At 47.7% G+C, this 23,203-nt stretch overlaps 1 protein-coding gene across 9 annotated transcripts in view; it reads left to right on the top strand.

Annotated features, from left to right (window-relative positions):
* The window catches only part of LOC112890921 (lysine--tRNA ligase, chloroplastic/mitochondrial), a 46,181-nt gene that overhangs the window by 3,181 nt on the left and 19,797 nt on the right, over positions 1-23,203 (top strand). For all 9 annotated transcript variants that reach the window (XR_003228358.1, XR_003228360.1, XR_003228361.1 and 6 more), the window contains exons 3-11: positions 1,892-2,003; positions 2,526-2,634; positions 2,837-2,894; positions 3,213-3,281; positions 8,418-8,525; positions 9,080-9,172; positions 9,267-9,371; positions 14,847-15,053; positions 21,952-22,046. Coding sequence is in view for 4 of the 9 variants with exons in the window: in XM_025957807.1 (XP_025813592.1) it covers positions 1,892-2,003; positions 2,526-2,634; positions 2,837-2,894; positions 3,213-3,281; positions 8,418-8,525; positions 9,080-9,172; positions 9,267-9,371; positions 14,847-15,053; positions 21,952-22,046 (956 nt within the window). In the remaining 5 variants the exon portion in view is untranslated. The remainder of the gene's footprint in view (positions 1-1,891; positions 2,004-2,525; positions 2,635-2,836; positions 2,895-3,212; positions 3,282-8,417; positions 8,526-9,079; positions 9,173-9,266; positions 9,372-14,846; positions 15,054-21,951; positions 22,047-23,203) is intronic.

The raw sequence follows: 23,203 nt of genomic DNA on the forward strand, positions 1-23,203 counted from the left end.
GACACCTATAGCCCTTATGTGAACTGGGGTGCCCAAGAAAGAGACACGGTAGAGCTAGTGGCTAGTTTGTGCGGAGCGGTGGCGCTAAGGTTGAGATAGCAAAGACACCTGAAGACACGAAGATATGTGTAGTCAGGAGGAAGACCAAAGAGCAGCACATAAGGGATACCATTCTGGACAACCGAGGAAGGGTGCATATTTCTCTTGCGCTGCCTCCCTCCGTCATTACCACGTTTCGGCTCGGTGGTGCGGTCGCCCGAACCCGCTTGGGCAACATTGGAGGAGGGAGCGTGGCACCCGCCCAGGCTGTCGCACGGCGAGGCGGGTGTCCCGGATGTGGCAAGCAGAGTGGTGCCGGCGGCGACCTACTGCTCGTTGGCAAGGCGCAACTCCTTCAGCGCCAGCAAGTCGCGCGTCCTGGCAAGGGGTGTGTGCGTTGGGGAGGGGGGTCGGTTGAGTTGGCGATGTCGTCGGCCGTGTTGGTGTAGCGACGGTTGATGCTACGAATCCAAAATGCCCGACGTCGCGGAGCGCGTTGGCTACTGTCTTCATATGCTGACAATATTCGGAGATGGAGGAGTCACCTTGGGTCATGGAATGTAATTCATGACTGAGGAAGATGGCCCTTGGTTCCTTGTTAGCGCAAAGAGGGCTTTGATGGCCACCCACAAGGTGCGGGCGGTCTGCTCATCGCTGGTCATGGTGAGGTCAAGGATGGAGTCGTCAGCGGAGCCGAATATCCAGCTGCAGACGCAACAGTCAGCCTGATCCCAATTGGGATCGGTGGGGTGAGCACCGTGTAGGTACAGAGCCGTCAATGTGTGATTTGAGCCCGAATTTTCGCACACGACACCGACTTGGAGTAGTTGGTGTTCTTCATATGGATGACGGCGGGGACATGCGAGCGCACGGTCACGGTGGCGTAGGGTGGAGATGCACTGGTGGCGTGGCGTTCTGCAGCTAGGGTGAGACGGTGCCGCCAGCCAGTGGATCAGTGCCGGCGCCGGTCATGGGCATGGTGCCAGACATGGTGACAGCACGGGAAGGGGAGAGCCTGTCGGTAAGGTGGACGTGTGATGAGCAGGAGCGCTGCAGCGCGGGCGCCTTCAATCGGCGACGGGTAGAGGAGGAGCGCGGCCAGGAGATGGGGCGGCGCTGAGAAGAGAATGTAGCGGAAAGGAAAGGTACATGATTGGATATCCGGTTTGTGATACCATGTAGAGGGGCTGAATCACCTCACACCCATTTAGGGTGGGTGGCTTTCATATAAATAGCCAATATGGATGAGTATACAAGGATACAATCAAGGATACACGGAAAGCTATAATCAGGGGCTATACACACCTAATACTGTGAGGGGTTTAGTTTGTCAAGGTCTTAATTCCATCGTCATTCTGGGACCTTGGTCCATTTTGAATCACTGTAATCGTTGTCTTTGATGGTGGGTCGCATTCTGCTCTTGACCATTTGAAGATTTGAGGCTATGGGGTCTTGCTAGGGCCAAAGGTATCTCATAGCTGACGGCACTACCACTGGATATCAGTTAATTTTGGGTCGGGTCGTGATAGCTTTCATATTTAGCACAGCATTTGTGGTCTTGGGTGTGCTGTAAGAGTTCTCTACCCTTTTTCTTCTTAATATAAAGATACAGAGCTCTCCTGCATGTCCGAGAAAAAAACAATAGGCACCAAAGGTCCATAGCTATTAGGTAATGACATAATCTTCATTATGCCAGCATGCATCTTTTTTCTCAAGTGCACTATGTAAATGTGGTAGATCATGCTCTGCAGTTTTAATTGAATTTATTGTTATTAGTAGCTAGACAAATATGATAACTTGTATGGTACTGATTGCGTGTTTCTGAGCATTTCTTTCTTTTGGCTATTGATAGCTTTACTGCGAGAAAGACAACCTTACAGAGGAACAATTTGAGCAACTGAAGGCATTTATTGATATTGGTGATATCTTAGGTGCAAGTGGATCCATAAAGAAGACAGAGAAAGGTTCAGTAGCTAAATATTTAATTTCTCTATGGCTTTGCTGGTCAGTATTCATCTCAATTTTGAAGCACAGCATGTCAATTGCGTGAAGTATATTTCTACAGTACTTTGCTCAAAGTTGCCAGTATTATTCTTATATGGCCGAGCAAACATTGAAACTTCAAGTTTGCTCTTTAGTCTCCCTTTTTTCAGCATTATGCTGCTTAAACTTTAAATTTGTGGAGGAGAACTTGTTTTGTGTTGATTGGGTTCCTAGTATTACCACCTGATTGTAAACGAAATTTGAATTATGAAAAGTTATAGCTAAGCTTAGCTGCTTCACTTAGCAGACAGAATAAGTAAAACAGCTAAATAACAGACTGAGCAATTAATCAACCTGGGCTTCTAGAGTCCAGGGCTATACTCCTGGTTATAGTGCTTGATTTCAGTATTTAATCTTAGATATCATAATATTGATTTACTGCTTATCATCATTTCGTTGTTTACCTATTGTTTGTATTCTTGACATGTTGGGTCTCACTGCAGGGGAACTATCTCTTTATATGAAAAATTTTGAGATCCTCACAAAATCCTTACTCCCACTCCCAGACAAGTATCATGGGTTAACTGATGTCGACAAACGTTATCGTCAAAGGTTGGCTTTGACCTTGCTTCATCTACCTGCCAAGTTAGATTTTCTTCTGTTTGTAACCAGTAGCCATTTAATACTCTAATATATGCCCCCCTCCCCCTTCAGAATTCTCGTTTTAGCATCTTTATTTCTATTTCTTTGGTCCTGGTTCAAACAATTGCATGGAAATTGAATGTTCATCTGTGCCATCTTTGATTCATGATAGGTATGTTGACATGATCGCAAATCCTGAGGTTGCTGATGTATTCCGAACTAGAGCAAAGGTATTGACTACATGGAGTGCTGAACTTTCATTCGGAAACTTGTGAACTAGATGTGAAGTAAAAGCGAAAATGTTATCTGTTGACTGATGGGTTATTAACTAGAACTATTATTATTTAATTTGGACCTATATCATCCAAATATTATGGGTCACGAGAACCACATGTTTCTTTAGATGTTAAAGTGAGGTAATGGGATGGACAAAGAAATTAATGTATATGTTATCATATTGTAAGAACACGTCCTTAGGTCCTGCTAGAATAGCTAATTCATGACAACTTCTTTTACGATTAACTTGGATATATTTACATTATTGACAGGTGGTTTCTGAAATCCGCAAGACAATGGAATCATTTGGTTTCATTGAAGTTGAAACTCCAGTTCTACAGGTGTATACTGAAATTCTCTGGGTAGTGTTTTTTATGTTTATTCCAATGGAAATTCTTAGAGGTGCAACTCTACTCTTTTGCAAGACCCAATCAGAGTAATGTATAGGTGTAGGTACATATGCAGAAAAATCCCCTCTACTAGGTAGTAATAGCACAACGAGATATATATTCTTGTGGGTGGGGTGGGGTGGGGGGGGTGGTGGGGGGGGGAGGGGGTGTTTGCAGTACATATATAGAGGCCATGTGTAGCTGAGCCATATTATTGTTCAAAGATAAAGTCTTGTTTAAATTATAGTGTTAAGACCCTCCTTGGATCCACATGTTGTTGCCGCTCCTCAGATTGACGTGGCGTCGCCGGGAGTTGGCTCGATCTCCTCCTCGGATGGATGCGCCGCCGGCGTTGCCGCTCCTCTTCCCATCTGTTCCTTTTCCTTCTCCATGTTCGATCTCCCATCCCTTTTTTTCTCTTTGTCCAATGTCCATCCATCAACCTATCCTTCTCAGTAGTCGTCATGTGTGGATCTTGAATGCTTCTTCCTTTTTTAGTTAGGACTTCCATCGGTTAGTGGATTTGAAAACGTAGGACACACTTCCTTCCAGCACCTTCCCCTTCCTGGGGCATGCTCCTCCCCTGCAAGTCCACCTCACTCGCGGCCATCTCTCCCCAGGCGCCACCATGTCTGGCACCTAACCTATGACCGGCGCAGACACAGACCCGCAAAAGGGCGGCGGCTTCGTGCTTGAGCTGAACAACGCTATGCCGTCGGTCCTTGTCCACCCCTACGCCATAATGACCGTGCGTTCGCACGTCCCCATCATCCTACATATGAAGAACTCCAACTACTCCATGTGGGCATCGTTCTTCAAGTCCATGTGTGGCAAATTTGGCCTCAAGTCACACATCGACAACTCCATTCCTCCCCGCCCCACCGATCCCAATTGGGATCAGGCTGACTGCTGCATTCGTAGCTGGATTTTCGGCTCCGTCAATGACTTTGTTCTCAACCTCGGCATGTCCGGTGACGTACAGACTGCTCGTGCCTTGTGATTCCTCCATTTCGGACTATTGTCAGTGCATGAAGATGGTGGGCGATGCGCTTCGGACGTTGGGCACGGCGTACAAGAGTCGTAGCTTGTTCTCAACTATCTTCGTGGTGTCAACCTGCGTTTCACCAACATGGTTGACGACATCGCCATTTCCTTCGTCCTCCTTGAATTCGCTAGGGCGCGCCACATGCTGACGCTTTAGCAGTCGTGCCTTGCCAACGACTCAAAGGTCGCTGTCGGCACCATCTTGCTCGGCCACTTTGGGGTCCACACCATGTAGCTCCCCGGGCAGGTGACATGCCCTGTTGACCAACGTCGCGCAGGCTGGATCGGGCTATCGCTGTCTCGATCTAAAACACAGCCACGGTGGCAGCAGCTGCCGCTCATCCAACCAGCAGCACCAACAGGCCGGTCTGCACCAGGCCGGCCTGCGGCAGCAGGTATTCCGCCCTATGGGCCCGTGGATCTGCCAGAATCCATGTGCACCTTAGGCCTCCGTGGCCCAGTACAGCATAGGAGGCGGTGGGCCTTGGCGCGCCCTCGAGGTCCTAGGTACCGCTCCCCAGGCGCACACAGCCTTTGCTCCGCTCCAAGTCTCACCTATGGCCTAAGGTTGGGACTAGGGCTGGATAACAAGCCGGCTCGGCTTGTGCTGGCTCGTTAAGATACCGAGCTGGCTCGGCTCGTTAAGCAAATGAGCAAAAAGTCTAGCTTGACTCGACTCGTAAAAAGCTCGAGCTAGCTCGTTGCAGCTCGCGAGCTCGAGTATGAAGTGGTTCAATGGAGGTCCAAGAATTGGCGGCGCGGTGGCCGGCGGCCTGTTGCTGCCTTTCTTGGTTGTAAAAGAAGAAGTAGATAAGGAAGATGAACAGCTAGTGCTGCCGTGCTGATTTGGAGAAAGAAGAAGTATAAAGTTAGTGCTTGCTTGCATCTTGATTGGATAGAGAATAATTGTAGGAATTGCTTGCCTGTTCACTGGGGGCACATAGGTGAGGCCACGAAAGGAGGACAAGCATCCGACGAGTATGCGAGGCCGCTGGACGGTGAATCTGTGATGGGCATGGCACACACGCCGACGCCCGTGCCACGGAGTCGGAAGGACGGGGTCGACGGACTACGGAGTGCGGTGACGCCGGCGAAACAAAATCGTGACTTAATCCGCGGCTCCCAGTGGTCTCTAGGCGGCGCGAGATGAGACGGGCTCCATCTTCTGCTCGCGGAGGTAGCGCCGGTCGGGAGAGGGAGGCGACAATAGCTAGCTGCCGATGTGGACATAGTGTTGCGATTGGATAAGACTAGTTTTTTTTTTAATCTTTTAAGTGGAAGATGGGCTTGGACATTCCGTTGACTCGGAGTTGAATTGAAGCTGCTAGGCTGTTTGCCTGGGATCGACGGGCTCATCGCTTTGTCCACGCTCGGAGGCCTGTGTTGGTTACATGGCTGGCTTGATGGACTCATTAGCTCGTTTGGCTCGAGAGCTGCTTGAGCTAGCTCGTTAAATCTAACGAGCAAAATGCTAGCTCAGCTCGTTAGCAAAATACAATGAGCCGAGCCAAGCTAGCTCCGAGCCGAGCGAGCTAACGAGCTACGAGCATTTTGTCCAGCCCTAGTTGGGACTAGGCGGCCTGATTGCATCACTCAATCAGAGTGGCTCTACAGAACCCTGCTCCTTGGGTAATGGACAGCGGCACCTCCACCCGTATGTCATTGACAAATGGTAAACTCATGTCCCGCCTCCCTCCCACTCACCCCTACATTACAGTTGAAAATGGTCACACTATTCCTATCCCATGTCAGGGCAATTCCATTCTACCCACTAGTGCGTCTCATTTCACTCTGAACAATTTCCTTGTTGTCGCTTCCTTAGTGTCTAATCTTTTATCCATTCGTTAGTTTACGCGAGACACCTATTGTTTGATAGGATTGGACGCTCATGGTTTCTCTATCATTGATCCTTAGACTAGGTGAATGATGCTTTGTTGCAATAGTGACGACGATCTATACACCCACCCACACATCACCGACTCCACCATCCCATCCCGCATGCCAGGCTTGCCGTCTCCTCCATATTGTGGCACCATTGCCTTGATCATCCCGGTCCTACCGTCATCGACACTCTTAGGAATAATTCATCCATCGTCTATAATAAAGTAGCTCATACTTTATGTCATTCCTGCCAATTGGGCAAACATGTGCGGCTACCATTTAGTAGTTCTACTTCTAGAACCACTATACCTTTTGAACTAGTACATTGTGATGTTTGGACATCTCCTGCTGGTATTTCTGGGTTTCACTATTATTTGGCTATCCTTGATCACTTCACCTACTATTGTTGGACCCATCCCCTTACTAGCAAATTCGATGTTCTTGATCATCTGGTTGCTTCCTGCTCCTACACTGTCACTCAATTCGGCCTACCAGTCAAAAGCATCCAAGCCGACAACAATGCTGAGTTTGTTAATTGTGACCTACAGACATTCCTTACTTCACAAGGGATGCATTTGCACCTCTCCTATCCTTACACCTCTCCGCACAATGGGAAAGCCGAGCACTCTCTGCGCACACTTAACAACATTTGTCGTGCTCTCTTGATTCATGCTCACATGCCCCTACTAGCTGACATACAGCCGACGTTCGTGCTCGCCTCGACGAGGCTCTTACGACCCCTGTGTCAGCTCCAATTCCCGCACCAGCAACCCCTGTGCTTGCACTAGTACCTACTCCCAGGTCGGCTCCCATCCAGCACCGCCCGTGCCTCGTTTGCAGACCGATACTCTTCGTCAAGCTCAGATCATGAACCTTTCCGCATCAACACCACTCACAACAAACTACCGCAGTGGGTTGGCCAACCCAAATTGGCATGCCGCCATGGTTGAGGAGTTTCAGGCGCTCGTCGACAACAACACCTAGCACCTTGTTCCTGGCCCCTGATGCAGACATTGTGACGGGAAAGTGGATCTTCAAACATAAGTACCACTCCGACGGCATTCTTGCTTGTCACAAGTCACATTGGGTAGTCCGCGACTTCTCCCAACGCCATGGCATCAACTACGATGAGACCCTTAGCCCTATCGTCAAGCCCGCAACAAGCCCGCAATGATCCGAGTCATCCTCAGCATCACCGCCTCGTGCACATAGCCCATTCACCAGCTGGATAGCCAACTGGATGAGACCGTCTACTGCTAGCAACCACCAGGCTTCGTTGACCCTACTGCCCCTGACCATGCCTATCTGTTGCAGAGATCTCATTATGATATGAAGAAGGCACCCAGAGCGTGGTACCAGCGGTTCGCTACCTACCTTTGCCACCTTAGGTTCATTGCTTCAACCTTCGACATCATACTCGCCGCTTCGTGATAGTGTAGCCTATCTGCTGCTCTACGTGACACCATACTCACTACTTCGTCGACGGCTCTACTCCAGCGCATTACCGAGTGGCTCCATTTCAAGTTCACCATGACAGACCTCGACGACCTCCACCACTTGGGCATCGTCGTCGCACGCTTCTCTAACGGCCTGTTCTTTTCCCAGCGACAGTATGCCCTCGACGATGACACCTGTTGACACTCGGGCCAAGCTCTCGACTTCTGATGGCACTCCTATTGCCAACCCGTCCAAGTACAGGAGTCTTGATGGAGTACCTGACGCTCACTCAACCCGATTTGGCATATGCAATTCGCAGGTGTGCCACTTCATGCATGATCCTCGCGAGCGTCAACTTGCGCTGATCAAGCGCATCCTACGCTATGTGAAGGGAAGCACCATTTCCACCGGGCTTGACATCGGCACCGAGCCCACTTAGTCCCTCACTGCGTACTCCAATGCGGAATGGGCTGGCTGGCCTGACTCCAAAAGCTCCACGTCAGGCTATTGCGTCTACCTCGGCGACAATCTGGTCTCTTGGTCATCCAAATGGCAGACCACTGTCTCATGCTCCGTGCTAAAACGCCAATGCAGCTGCGATGCAACCTTGCATAATAAGATTATAAAAGAATTAGGTCCTTTTTTATCTGTATGCTTGAATTGTTACTACTGTGTTTTCTGATCCCCATTTTTTTACAATATTACACATCAAAATGGTAAAAACAGGGAGCAGCAGGTGGTGCTGAAGCTAGACCTTTCATAACCTACCATAACTCACTTCAAAGAGATCTTTACTTGAGGATTGCAACAGAGCTGCATTTGAAAAGGATGTTGGTGAGGTTACAGTTTAGGTTTTTGTTCTTTAGTTTTCGGTAACTACATAGTTGATTCTCAAACCAGTCCATGACAATATCGTTTTATGTGATACAATTTCTTTCCTGTACATTGATAAGACTATTACTAGGAAATGCTGCATGTAGTATCTTCATAAATTTAGGGGAGTCATATATAACAGACACCATGGTATTCTGTTAATTTCAGTTTGGTCTTAATTTAGCATGTTAACACAACTATTAATCAATAAGATTTGTAGTTTTTCCAGATTAGCTACATGTGTCTCTACTGGTTGATATCAATTATTTTTTAAAAAAATACTAAATTGGACATTTTGGGGCATATTATGTTTCTTCTTAAGTGGAATTTATCATTTGAGATTTTATGCTATAGCACTGGTGTATCACACCCTTTTTTTCCTGTTCTTAAGCATTTGATGGGTGCCAATGAGACCATGCACTGGGCCAAGGTTCCATTGAGTTGTACAACTAGTTTGCCTCAGCACCCTTCATTTTCTTATTTTCAATGTTATGAGTACCATTGACAAAGTGCAGGTTGGAGGGCTTGAGAGGGTATACGAGATTGGAAGAATTTTCCGGAATGAAGGCATCTCTACTCGTCATAATCCTGAATTTACCACCATTGAGGTAGGAGCCACATCCCTCTCCAAATATGCATGTCATTAATGAAATGTGCTACTTTAAATTGGACCTGACTTGTTGATTTGTATTTGCAAACTAGATATATGAAGCATATTCAGACTACGAAAGCATGATGAATATGGCTGAAGAAATTGTTGTTCGATGTGCGATGGCTACTCATGGCAAGCTTAAGGTTGATTATCAGGTAATCCGTCTTTATCCTGACATTTGTTCTGAGCTTATATTGTTACCGTGAATGAAGATAGCGATTCATGGTGAAGTCAGGAGCCTTGGTGTGTATATGTACAGAGAGGAATATGGGCCATGGGTCTAAAGTAGACATGCTGCTTAACACCCCCCCACAAAATCAAGGCGGAGGTGGAGGATCCGAAGCATTGAGTTTGAGCATATGTAACCGATGTTGCTCTCGAGTTTGTGCTTTAGTAAAGAAATCTGCCACTTGCAGTTCGGAAGGCACATACTGAAGAGCAATCGTGTTTTGGTGACAGTGAGACCGAGTGAAGAAAGCATCAACACCAATATGCTTTGTAAGTTCATGCTTCACAGGGTCTTTGGCAATCTGTATGGCTCCAGTATTATCACATAGAAGAGGTGTGGGAGCATCACAAGAAACGCCAAAATCAGCCAATAGCCATCGAAGCCATATAATCTCAGAAGTGATGGTAGCAAAGGCCCGAAGTTCTGCCTCGGTACTAGACCGAGAGACAGCTGACTGCTTCTTGGACTTCCATGCTAGAGGAGATGATCCAAGAAAAATACAATAACCAGTGACAGAACGGCGATCAGTTGGATCACTCGCCCAAGTGGCATCGGAATAGGCATGAAGACAAAGCTGGCTATTATGAGCATAGAATAAACACTGAGATGATGTCCCCCTCAAGTATCTTAGCACACGAAGCAAATGTCCAAAGTGAACTGAAGTTGGAGCATTCACAAACTGGCTTAAGATATGTACGGCATGAGCAATGTCAGGTCTGGTGATAGTGAGATAAACAAGACTGCCCACAATATGCCTATATCGAGAGGGATCCTCAAGAGGAGCACCCTCTGTAGGACGAAGCTGCAAGTGAAGGTCCATGGGTGTGGCAACTGTTCGACTGTCAGTAATGCCAGAGCGTGCAATAAGGTCTCGTATATACTTGGATTGAGAGAGATAATAGCCCTTGGAAGAATGCAAGACCTCAATTCCTAGGAAATAACTGAGAGGGCCAAGTCAGACATCTGAAATTGCTCGCCAAGTTGTTGCTTCACATGAATAATATGATCAACATCATCTCCAGTAATTAGCATATCATCAACATATAGAAGCAGCAAAGTGCGACCACGTGGAGAGAGATGAACAAATAAGGCAGGATCATGTGCACTTTGTGAAAAACCAGCAGCTCTTATCACCGATACAAAGCGTTCAAACCAAGCACGGGGAGCCTGTTTAAGACCATATAAGGCACGACGAAGACGGCAAACATATCCTGGAGGTGCATTAACACCTGGCGGTGGCTGCATATAAACTGCCTCATGTAAATCACCATGAAGAAAGGCATTCTTAACATCCATCTGAGAGATATCCTAGGACTTAGAAGCAGCCACGGCAATCAGAGTACGAACCGTGGTCATGTGAGCAACAGGAGCAAAAGTCTCATCATAATCACAGCCTTGAGTCTGCTGAAAACCTCGGGCAACCAGACGAGCTTTATATCGCTCAATAGAACCATCAGATTTGGTTTTAACTTTGAAGACCCATTTGCATGTGATAGGGACTGTATGAGGTGGTAATGGAACAATATCCCAAGTACCTGTGCGCTCAAGTGCAGCGAGCTCCTCAGACATAGCAGCCTGCCATTCCGGAATGATAGAAGCCTCATGATAAGTGGATGGCTCATCAAGAATAGCACTTGCACATGGAAATCCCAATTTATCAGGTGGCTGAATATTGGCGCGATCACGCAGATTGTAGCTAGGCCCAACCTGTAACTCATCAGGAGCATTAGAATCAACCAAAATAGGAGCATCGGGACTGGCCGAGGAAGATGGACTAGATGGAGGCTGTAGATGAGTGGTAGAGCGACGCGTGTAAACACGTGTTATGGGTGGTTTACATGGTGGAGATGGGATTGGTGGAGGGTCATTAGGAGGTGGTGGAGTGTCATCAAGAGGAGCTGGTGTAGACGAAGGTGGATCATCACTAGATAAAATAGGAGGAAGGTAAAGAAAAGATGTAGATTCTGTAGAAGAAGATGATGAATGGGTAGAAGGGTTATAAAAGAAAGGATGATCCTCAACAAATGTCACATCACGAGAGATACGCATGCGACGAGTGGAAGGATCATAACAACGATAACCCTTATGCTCAGGACTATATCCTAAAAAAACACATTCAGCCGACTGAGCTGTCAACTTAGTTCGCTCACGAGATGGAAGCAAAACATAGCAGGTACATCCAAACACTCGAAGATGATCACAGCAAGGAGGAGTGCCAAAAAGAACTTCACCAGGACACTTACCAGATAGTTTGGATGACGGTTGTCTATTAATAAGATAAACAGATGTTGAGACCGCTTCCCCCCAAAAGTGAGAGAGGAACAAAGGAGGCAATTAGAAGAGTCCTAGCAGTTTCAATGATATGACGATGTTTGCCCTGGAGCCCATCCTCAAAATGGCTAAGTTGTTGTACACCATTTTGAGGATGGGCTCCAGGGTATGAGAGCTGAGGAAGAGTACCTTCAGAGACCAGAAACTGGCGAAAAAGGTCAGACAAATATTCTCCACCAGAGTCAGAACGAAAGATTTTAATAGAGGTGGAAAATTGAGTATGAACCATACGAGTAAAAGACTGATAAATAGAATATAATTGGGACCGGTGTTTCATAAAGTAGAGCCAAGTGTATCGAGAGTGATCATCAACGAAGATAACATAATATTTATGGCCACCTTTAGTAGCAAAAGGAGTTGGGCCCCATACATCTGAGTGAATAAGATCAAAGGGTTTAGCAGAGTGAGAGACACTAGAAGGATAGGGAAGTTGAATCTGTTTTCCAAGCTTACAACCTTTACAATGAAAGTTAGACTCGACAGGTGTATGACCTAAATAGCCCTGATGTACTAATGTGGACAAGCGAGACCCGCAAAGGTGACCAAGTCGATGATGCCACTTTGTGAAGGATGATGGAGATGATGATGAAACAGATGACACACGAGCATCGGAAGAAGGAAGACGCAAGGTGTCCAAAATGTAGAGGCTAGAAGCACCTCTACGGCGATGGCCAGTCCCAATCACAATCCCGCTTTGACGATCCTGAATAAAACAAGATGAGTCATCAAATCCAATAAAACAATTATGATCAGCAATTTGGCCCACTGAAAGAAGATTCATGGACAACTTAGGTACAAAAGAGACATCAGGGACAGAAAATTTGGTATTACAAAGAGAACCCCGATGAGTGATATAACAGGATGTACCATCAGCTGTCTGAATAGAGGCACCGTCAGTGATTGGCTTGCAAGTAACCAACTGAGACTGATCAGATGTCACGTGAAAGGAGGCCCCGGAATCAAGAACCCAAGCCGGCTGAGAGGCATCAACAGATGAAGCAGCAGCAACAGAGACAGAACCATCTCGAGCAGTAGAAGAGGTACCACGGCCACGAGGAGCACGAGAAGCTCGACGGGCACGATACTCAGCTAGCTTCTCAGGATATGCAGAAAAACAATTTGCCGATAGATGAGTAGTTTTGCCACAATGCTTACATGGCTCTGAAGATGTACCTCTAGGTACAGTGATCCACTGAGAGGCTGCCAGCACACTATGGGGCATTGTCACAGTGGATAAAGAAGACATAGACTGCAGGCATGTCTCTTCAGCAAGTAATTCAGCCAAGGCTTGGTCCATGGTTAAAGTAGATGAATTATGAAGTAGCCGAGTACGAATGGAATCAAATTCTGGCTTCACTCCCATGACAAAACGATATGTCAGAAATCTTTCAATGAATTTGTGGGCTGGGCAGTCAGCTGCTGTGCACTCATTCACCATGGAAGTCAATGAACCCATCAAACGGTCATAAGCAGAATAATAGTCATCAATAGACATATCACCTTGCTCAATGACATGAATTTGCTGCATGAGATTATGGAGAAGAGCACCACTGTCCTGAACATAGCGCTGCTGTAGAGCAGACCATATTTGCTTAGCTGTTTTAAACTTTCTGAGACTCATAATCATGGACTGTTTAATGCTATTAACCATGGCAGCCATCACCTTCCCATCATTTATTTGCCATGTGGTGATAATACTAGCATTATTGCCATCAGACTTAGGTGGATCATCTGTGAGGTGGGAGTAAAGACCATGACCTCTCAGAGTAGTTTCAACACAAAAAGACCACTTCGGATAATTGGAACCATCAAGAGTGATATTAATAGCAATAGCATTAGGCTGGGACATGATGATGACAAATAATGACAGCAATAAACACCAAGCAGCCGATGTACCCCTGCAGCAGCTGATGAAGGTCCCAAGCAGGCTAATAGCAACACCAGACAGCAATATGCGGCCAACAGAGCAGATGAGGGAGACAAAACCGATGGTGGCCTGATGAAGCAGTCCGTAGCAGACTGAAGAATCAGCGCGGAGGACGTGGGGAAGTCCGGCCGCTTGCACTGCTCAGTGGCGAGGGCTGCACCACGAACAGGGCGACGACGCAGCGATGGGTAGGAGAACAGGACGGCCGCGACAGGTGGATCCACGGACAGGCGGACGGCGGCAGTTGACGAGCGGACGGCCGCGCAGGCCCACGCACGGACGGCGCAGACAGGGGCGCGACGGATCCGCGGACGGGTGGAAGGCCGCTGGCGAGCGGCGGACAGACGAAGCGCGGACGGCGCTGGCCGCTGCAGACGCGGGACGGATGGGGGAAAAAAAACGGATCTCGGGTGGATGCGGAGGTGACGCTCCTCACCCTAACCCTACCTGCTCTGATTCCATGTTACCGTGAATGAAGATAGCGATTCATGGTGAAGTCAGGAGCCTTGGTGTGTATATGTACAAAGAGGAATATGGGCCATGGGCCTAAAGTAGACATGCTGCTTAACATATATCACATGTTCTTTTTATTTAGAATTGTGTGGACATGCATGCTTTATCACGGAAAAATCATGCCGTAATTTGTTGCTTATATACCAATTTGCCACATTGCCTCAAAACTGTTTTTATTGTGCCATTTCACCAATTTACTATTGAATTTCCGTTTCCTGACCTTTTAGTACAGATATTGATGGAAATTAGGCACCAACATCATGGGCAGTTTGGCTGGGCCAACGCTAGGCCTATTGGGCCTCCATTAGGGTTAAAGTTAGAGATAGAATTGGATATATTACTTGAGGGTCAAGTAAGCCTCTCTATACAAAGAGAGGAGATGTATCAATTAAAGATAACCAAGGAAGAATTATCAGGAGAGATCCTCATCTAATCCCGGGCCTTGAGATTCGCGCAGCCACCGTCGGCGTGCCCGATCTCAAGTGTCCGGTTCAGCGCCTATTTACCCTTTCAATCCCCAATCCCCTCACTCTGCACGGCTCCCCGATCAGAGCCGTGACAGATACACAGCTTTATTTTCTGCCTTTATACCCATTATTAGTTAACATAGTTCTGTTTAATAAAACGCAGGGAACTGAAATTTCTCTCGAAAGACCATGGAGGAGGGAGACCATGCATTCTCTTGTCAAAGAAGCAACTGGAATCGACTTCAACAGCTTCGGCCAAGATGTTGAATCTGCTAAAAGTGCTGCAAGAGGACTGCCAGGGATCAAAGTAGGAAGCAGTGAAAGTACTTCACTGCAATCCTGTTCATCTGTTGGACATGTTCTTAACAAGGTATCTTGAGGGTCTTTTTGTACACTATTTTAGTTTTCAATAAAGGTAATGAGTCATCCCTTGGTTATTTAACAAGTGGGATTAGATAGCTTTCCTACAAACAGAAGGTGAAGTTTTTATTTATCTATACAGAAGACAGCAAAAGGCAGTAAAAATATTCTGTTAACTGTTGCCTTGCCATCACCCATCAGTAGAAGGCTGAAGCCGAGAACTGCAGGTAGCATGAATGTTTGATGCACTGGTTAGAGTTTGGCGAACCTAAATGCCAGTTTTTATATAGGTGAGGTTATAGATTCTAATTTTTATGGAAAACATTAGGAAGGATCCTACTATATGCAAAGATGGTAAAAATAGGTCAAGACAAAGAAAAGGAACAAACAATAAGAAGGGAGAGAACATGCAAGACCTTTTGATACCAACTCCAAAGACCTCTGATGGAATCCGGCAGCCAATATAGCTCTCAATCTCATATTTTGTTGGTGGTTCCATCTAACATGCTTCCTGGTTATGGGAACCAGAGGCAGTAGTGTGTTGAGAAAACATGCTATTAGTTAATGTGTGTCGCTGCTTTCTATGTTTAAGGATTATCTCCTTACTTTCTTATAAATATGAATATGTTGTTGCAAATTTAAAAATGGATATGGATGGCATGTTGAAACCTTGTCTAGAATATTTCTAATAATTTACGCACAAGGAGTTTACCAATGAAGTTTACAGATTGTGTAGTTTAATGAATATGCACACCTAAGATTACTGTGAGAATTGTACTTTCTTGGTTTACCTTTCCTGTTAATTGTAACAAGCTATGTGCCTTAAGTTCAAGCTGTAATTGTAGGAGTGAATTGTGCAACACCACACACCAATGAGGTGGGGTGACATTTCTATTATATAGCCAATAGGCTTTTATACAAGGAAGGTAATCAGCGTATACATGGAAAGCATAATTACAGCTATATATCTAATACCCGCCCGCAGTCGCAGTGGGAGGATCCCGGATGCAAAGACTGGACCTAAATTTAGTGAACAACTGTACAGGCAAGCCCTTTGTCATGATGTCCGCGAACTGGTGGGAGGAAGGAACATGAAGCGCCTGAACCTGCCCTAGAGAAACCTTTTCGCAGACGAAGTGGATGTCGATCTTGATGTGCTTCGTGCAGCGGTGATGGACGGGGTTGGCCGTCATGTAGACGGCACTGACGTTTTCACAATAGACGACCATCGCCGAAGCAAGGGGAACATGGAGTTCCTGCAGCAGCTAACGAAGCCAATAGCACTCGAGGACTGCTTGGGCCAAGGCACAATACTCGGCCTCCATTGGAACTCGAGACCATCGTTTGGTGCTTGGAGGACCAGGAGACCAGGTTGTCGCTGAGGAAGACGCAGTAGCCGGAGGTAGACCGCCGAGAGTCGGGACACCCAGCCCAATCTGCGTCGGAGTAAGCGGACAAGGACCGGATGGAGCCAGTGCCGATGTGGAGGCCGGACGAGTGTGCCGTTCACGTAGCGCAGGATGCGCTTGATCAGCGCGAGGTGAGGCTCGGGGGGATCATGCATTAAGAGGCACACCTGCTGAACTGCGTACGCCAGATCATGGCGGGTCAGCGTTAGGTACTGGAGAGCTCCGGCGAGGCTCCTGTACTCGGAGGGGTCGGTGACCGGGGCGCCATTGGTGGTCGAGAGCTTGGCACGAGTGTCAACCGGTGTTGATGTGGAGTGACACTCGGCCATGCCGGCACGCTGGAGGAGGTCAAGGGCGTACTATCGCTGGGACAGGTAGAGGTCGTCCGAAGAGCGTGTGATGGAGATCCCCAGGAAGTGATGGAGATCGCCGAGGTCCGTCATGGCAAACTCGGAGTAAAGACGCTCGGTGATGCGTTGCAGTAAAGGTGTCGATGAGGCGGTGAGGATGATGTCTTCGATGTACAGCAGGGTGTACAGCAGGGGGTAGGTGACGTTGGTTCCCTCTTTGTAAACAAAGAGAGAAGTGTCGGATATCGAGGCGATGAAATCGAGCTGCTAAATGTAGGTAGCGAAGCACTGGTACCACGCTCGGGGTGCCTGCTTCAGGCCATAAAGTGATTTCTGCAACAAGCATACATGGTCACCAGCGGCGGGGTCAACGAAGCCGGGTGGCTGCTGGCAGTAGACGGTCTTGTCGAGGTCGCCATGAAGAAACGTATTCTTCATGTCCAGCTGGTGAATCGGCCACGAGCAGGAGGCAACAATGCTAAGGACGACGCGAATCGTGGCTGGTTTGACAAACGGACTGAAGGTCTCGTCGTAGTCAATCCTGAAGTGCTAGGAGAAGCTGCGGACCACCCAACGCGCCTTGTGTCGAGCAAGGGTGCCGTCGGAGTGGAACTTGTGCTTGAAGATCCTCTTGCCCGTCACGACGTTGGTGCCTGGGGGTCGTGGGACGAGTCGCAGGTACCGTTGTCGATGAGGGCTCGGAACTCGTTGTTTATGGCCGCCCGCCAATTTGCATCCACGAGGCCGCTGCGGTAGTTTGTCGATAGAGGCGAAATTGCGTCCGCCATAACGTCCCTGTCTCTGAGTGTCACAGGCCGATAGAGGCGAAATCGCGGCATGAGTCGATAAGAGGTTCAGGAACTGCGTCCGCCATAACGTCCCTGTCTCTGAGTGTGTCACAGGCCGATGTGGAGGCAGTGGAGCTGATGAGGACATCGCCACCAATGATACATCCACACCTACACCAGTTTTGGTCGTTCAAGTACTTCCTGGAAAGCTTATCAAATTTACTTTTCAACGGATCCGGAATCACCTCCATATCTGTTCGGAGTCAACCGCAGTCGTCGATTTACTACAGAGTCCTTTTCAGCCACGGTGCTGCGTCACCCTATTTTGGCCCAATGGGCCGTGTATCAAATTGAGTCCAATTCGGACGTGTCCTAGGGTTGGGATACGACCCCAGCACCCTTGTGGTCGTTCTCCCACTTCCTTATAATCTTTAGCTGCCGCTAAGAACACTCGGGTTTTGTTAGATGCAAGTTTAGCTTTTGCTACTTCCTTGTAGGTGCGCATGCTGATCCAGCCGCCCGTCTACTTATTTTTGGAACCCCACCATATTTGAGATTCAGTTTGAGACCTTCAATTACATCTTGTATTTTCAGTACTTGTTTTACTTGTCCTTGCTAGTTTTTCGATTGCTTGCAGTACGAATGCTCAAGTGGCCGGGTGTCGCGCTCCACAAGATCGCGGCAACCATAGGAGGTGGTGTATCGGTTGCTAAGGCACAGCATCCTTTGAAGGCTGTAGTCCGGCCGTGAACGTCGTCTCCTCCATCAATCGAGTTATCCCACGTTTCTCATCGAAAGATAGAACAAACCCTAGAGGGTTCATATCAGTTGGTAATCAGAGCAAGATTGTTCGGTGAGAGACGTCCAATCCTTTGTTTTCTTTAATTTCCTACAGTCCAGAAAAAGCCAAAAATAGTAGAAATTTTTTTCCCTCCACCGCAATCCTATAGACCCTTTTGAGCCTTTACTAGTACTGCTTAGTTTGGGCTCGTCGAGTTTTCGGTTGCATCGGTTGTGTCGAGTTGCTGGTATTAGTTGTAGTCCTTTAGAGTTTCGAGTTCTTGTCACGATTGGTCACGTATGCTACCTTTTTAATCACTGTTTTGGCCGAATCAGAATACACTTTGGCTGTCAAGTTCGATTTGGAATCGGATAAGCGCGTGTTGGCCAAGACCGACTTGAATTCGGGTAGCCTTTTCATCTCTCGATAGACCGAATCTGAGTGCCTCCTTGTTATCAAGTCCGAGTTGGAATCGGTGTTGGTTGAATCTGAGTCCGAACTGAACTGTGCAATAGAGGCAATAACACTTCACATATATATTTAGGTGTTCGGCTTACTCCAGAGAGAGAGTATCTTTTAATTATCTTTAGCCGCCGCTAAGAACACTCGGGTTTTGTTAGATGCAAGTTTAGCTTTTGCTACTTCCTTGTAGGTGCGCGTGCTGATCCAGCCGCCCGTCTACTTATTTTCGGAACCCCACCATATTTGAGATTCAGTTTGAGACCTTCAATTACATCTCGTATTTTCAGTACTTGTTCTACTTGTCCTTGCTAGTTCTTCGATTGCTTGCAGGACAAGTGCCCTAGTGGCCGGGTGTCGCGCTCCACAAGATCGCAGCAACTATAGGAGGTGGTGTATCGGTTACTAAGGCGCAGCATCCTTGGAAGGCTGTAGTCGGGCCATGAACGTCGTCTCCTCCATCAATCGAGTTATCCCACGCCTCTCATCGAAAGATCATGAACAAACCCTAACGGGTTCACATCAGGAGCGGCTGATGGTGGAGCTGCAGGCGCTGGGGCACCCAAGGCCGCCTGCGCAGGTGCAGACCCCCTGCGGTGGCGCTGGTGCAGGTGCTGGGCACCAGCGTCTGTCCGGTCGTGTGGGCGTTGGTGGTAGACGAAGCGGTACTCGCGTTCGCCAGACCCTGCGTATTGGCACCAGGGGCGCCAGTAGAGGGCCCAATCGCGCCAAGGACTGGGCACTGAGCGCTAGGCGCGCCAGCAGTGGGCCAGGAGCGCCGGGGGCCTGTACAGAGAGTATATGTCCATGATAGAGAATCGACGGGTCCTCGTGGTCATCGTGCAGCGAGGGCGGCTACTCGACGTTGGCAAGCGACGGAGCGGCCGCTGTAGAAGGTCCTGCAGTTGCAACAGGGGGTGAAGAAATAGGACAATCGGCTAAGAGGAAGTCTAGACCGGAGGCGGCGGTCTGAAGGGGAAGGATGACTCGTCAAACACCACATGGTGAGAGATTATGATGCGGTGAATCGTTAAGTCAAGACATTGATATCCCTTATGAGAAGATGGGTAGTTGTGGAAGACGCAGCTGTCGAACGAGGAGTGAGCTTGTGTTTGGAAGTGGGTGAGGTTTGGGTAGCAAAGGCAACCGAAAGCGCGGAGGTGAGCGTAATAAGGTGGTTTGTTGTAGAGAAGCTCACAAGGAATGGCATGTCAGATTGCCGAGCATGGCCCCCTACTGAGGAGGTAGGTGTTGGTAGTGAGGGCTTCAGCCCAATAGGGAGCTGGCATGTGGGCGTGGAGTAGTAGTGTGCGGCTGATGTTGTTCAAAGTGCGAAGAAGACATTGGGCTTTCCCGTTTTGAGGATAGGTGTACGGACAAGATAACCTTAAGTGTGCTGCGAGAGGACAGAAAGGACTTGAGGTTGTGGTTCGCGAACTCCGTGCCATTATCAGCCTGGATGTTTCTAACAGGGAGGCCAAATTGTGTTTGGACGAAAGCACAAAAATTGGCCATGTGTTTGTGGACTTCTGACTTATGCGTGAGTGGGAAAGTCCAACAAAAATGAGAGAAATCATCCAACATGACTAGGTAATAACGAAAGCCCGAAATGCTAGGAACCGGGGAGGTCCAAACATCACAATGAACAACATCAATGGGAACATTACTGTGGGAACTAGAAGTATCGAAAGGAAGCCGCACATGCTTTCCTAACTGGCAGGAGTGACATAAAGTATGAGCTCCTTTATTACAAATGATAGATGAATTATTTCTAAGGTTGTCAAGGATGGCAGAGCCTGGATGACCAAGATGATGGTGCCACACTGTGCAGGAGACGACGAGGCCGGCATGTGGAGGGGTGGTGGTGGTGGCTGGAGGAATGGTGTATAGGTCCCCGTCGCTATTGCAGCGAAGAATCACGCGTCTGATCTGGATATCCTTGACAGAGAAACCAAGAGCGTCAAATTCTATGGAACAGTTGTTGTCTCGTGTAAATTAACGAATGGATATCAAGTTACAGATAAGGGATGGGACAACAAGAACATTACGTAAAGTGAAATGTGATGCGCTAGTGGGTAAAATGGAGTTGCCTCGACAAGATACGGGAATGGTGTTGCCATTTCCGACAGTGATGAAATGGTAAGAGGGTGGGGATCGGGAGAGGAGTATACCATCTGTAGACGACATGTGAGTAGAAGCATCGGAGTCCATCACCCACCCCGTGACGGAGGTGTCGCCCTGCTGCATGGACTGGAATTCATGGGAGAGGAAGATGGCGCGGGGCTCTTTGTTCGCGCGGAAGAGGGCTTCGATGGCAAGCCAGAGAGCCCTGGCGCTTTGTCGCCCTCCATGGTGAGGTTGAGGACGGAGTCGTCGATGGAGCCGAACAGCCAGCTGCGAACGCGGCAAGCGGCGTGGTCCCAGGCCGGATCGGTGGGGCGCGCTGCCATGGAGCTGTCGATGTGCGAGCGAAGTCTGAACTTGCCGCACATGGACTTGAAGAAGGATGCTCACTTGGTGTAGTTGGGGCCGCCATCGTCAAGGTCACAGGTACGTGCAACTTGACGGAGATCGTTGCATACGCAACGACAGGGGGTGTGCCATTGGCCATGGTGTTGGTCTCGGTAGTGAAGTCCATCGCGGGCGAGAAGCCGTTGCCCTGAATGGGCACGGTGCCGGACATGAAGTCCAGCTGGTGGATCTCCCTGGCGGCGACTGGTGTGGTGGATGCGCAGTGAGGGACACACGGCGTATTTTTGGAAGGGGAGAAATGGAGGGAGGAAGGAGATGAGCAGCGGAAGGAAGGACCAGGATTCTGGTCGCCTGATACCATATAGGAGTGAATTGTGCAACACCACACACCAATGAGGTGGAGTGACATTTCTATTATATAGCCAATAGGCTTTTGTATACAAGGAAGGTAATCAGTGTATACATGGAAAGCATAATTACAGCTGTATCTAATAGTAATATTGCAGGAGTGTTTCGTCATTGTTTAAATAGCATACTGTAATCAAACATAACACCCGATCCGCGAAACTGCAAGATTTCAATGTGTCTTAGCACTTTATATATCATTGCTGTAAAGAGGCTCATTTAACAATTCTACTTCTCATACCAGGTTTTTGAGACTTTTGTTGAATCTACTCTTGTACAACCAACATTTGTCCTTGACTACCCAGTTGAGATATCTCCATTGGCAAAACCACATCGGAGGTAAATACTCCCCCTGTTTCAGTTTACATGGTGCCCACATATTTTGAGGGTCAAATACTGTAAGGCTTATGTTTCAACATTTATAAGTTTAGTGACACAATTCTTACTAATCTTACTGTTTGGTTCCTTATGACCATTGTTTGTGGTAATTGCTAACATAACATAAAACAAATTAACTGACAGTTTCATTTTGGGGCATTAAAAGTCAAAAATAACTTATATTTCACTATTTCAATATGGAGAGGTATTTTTCTGGTTAAGCCCTTTTTAGGGGCTTTTGAAAGATACGCAACTCCATGAAAAAATCTCATTATGGAAAATTGTGTACACAAATACATAATAGTTATGTAAACTATGTATTATGCCCAGTTAGACTCATTGTGTTGTAGACACATTTGTGGGCAGACAATATATGCGCAGGAAAGGAATCAGCTTTAGATAGAGACAGATTTAGTCGGTTTGTTTGGATATTGCTTAGGAGAGTTGTTCTGCTTGTTAGGTTTGGTTTGTTAGAGATAGACATGGAGATGAGCTGTAAGCTTATGGGATTGTAATTTTGCCGACCCCATATATTGAAGGGGAATTTGAACAGAAAACGTAAGCAAGAAGATAAACCTAAATATGTCAGAGCCTCCATCATGAAGGCGAGTGTGTTTATCTCTTGTGCCGAATTAGCCTACCTGTCTTCCAAATCCAGACTCCCATATCATGTGGTATCAGCACTGTTCGCCTACACAGCTGTTTAGCCCGTTTACACGCCATATAAATGCTACACGGTGGCTTATCGTGTCCATTTGATCTCCCATTTCAGCCATTTAATGACCGTTTAGCCCTTTAAATGGCTGTTTAGCCCGAATAAAGAGCTCAGTGGTAGGTGACCGACTGTTTAGCATTTAGCATTTAGGATAACACTGATTATCGGAGATCCTTTTGATCCTGTGCTATCAGACATCATCAATCCCAGCCACCAGAGCCCACCCATCCTTTTCTTCACCGCTCTGTGCTCCATCCGACAATGTGCGACGCCATGCCAAGGATGACCTCAAGGTTCTCAGTGAGACTTGACAAGTTTCTGACGGTGGTTGTTGGGATAACACACCACCGAAGATACACACTAACACACTAGTTTCACACAGAAACACACTAGTTGCCGCAGC

This window comes from Panicum hallii, chromosome 4 (assembly GCF_002211085.1).
Source record: "Panicum hallii strain FIL2 chromosome 4, PHallii_v3.1, whole genome shotgun sequence".
NCBI lineage: Eukaryota > Viridiplantae > Streptophyta > Magnoliopsida > Poales > Poaceae > Panicum > Panicum hallii.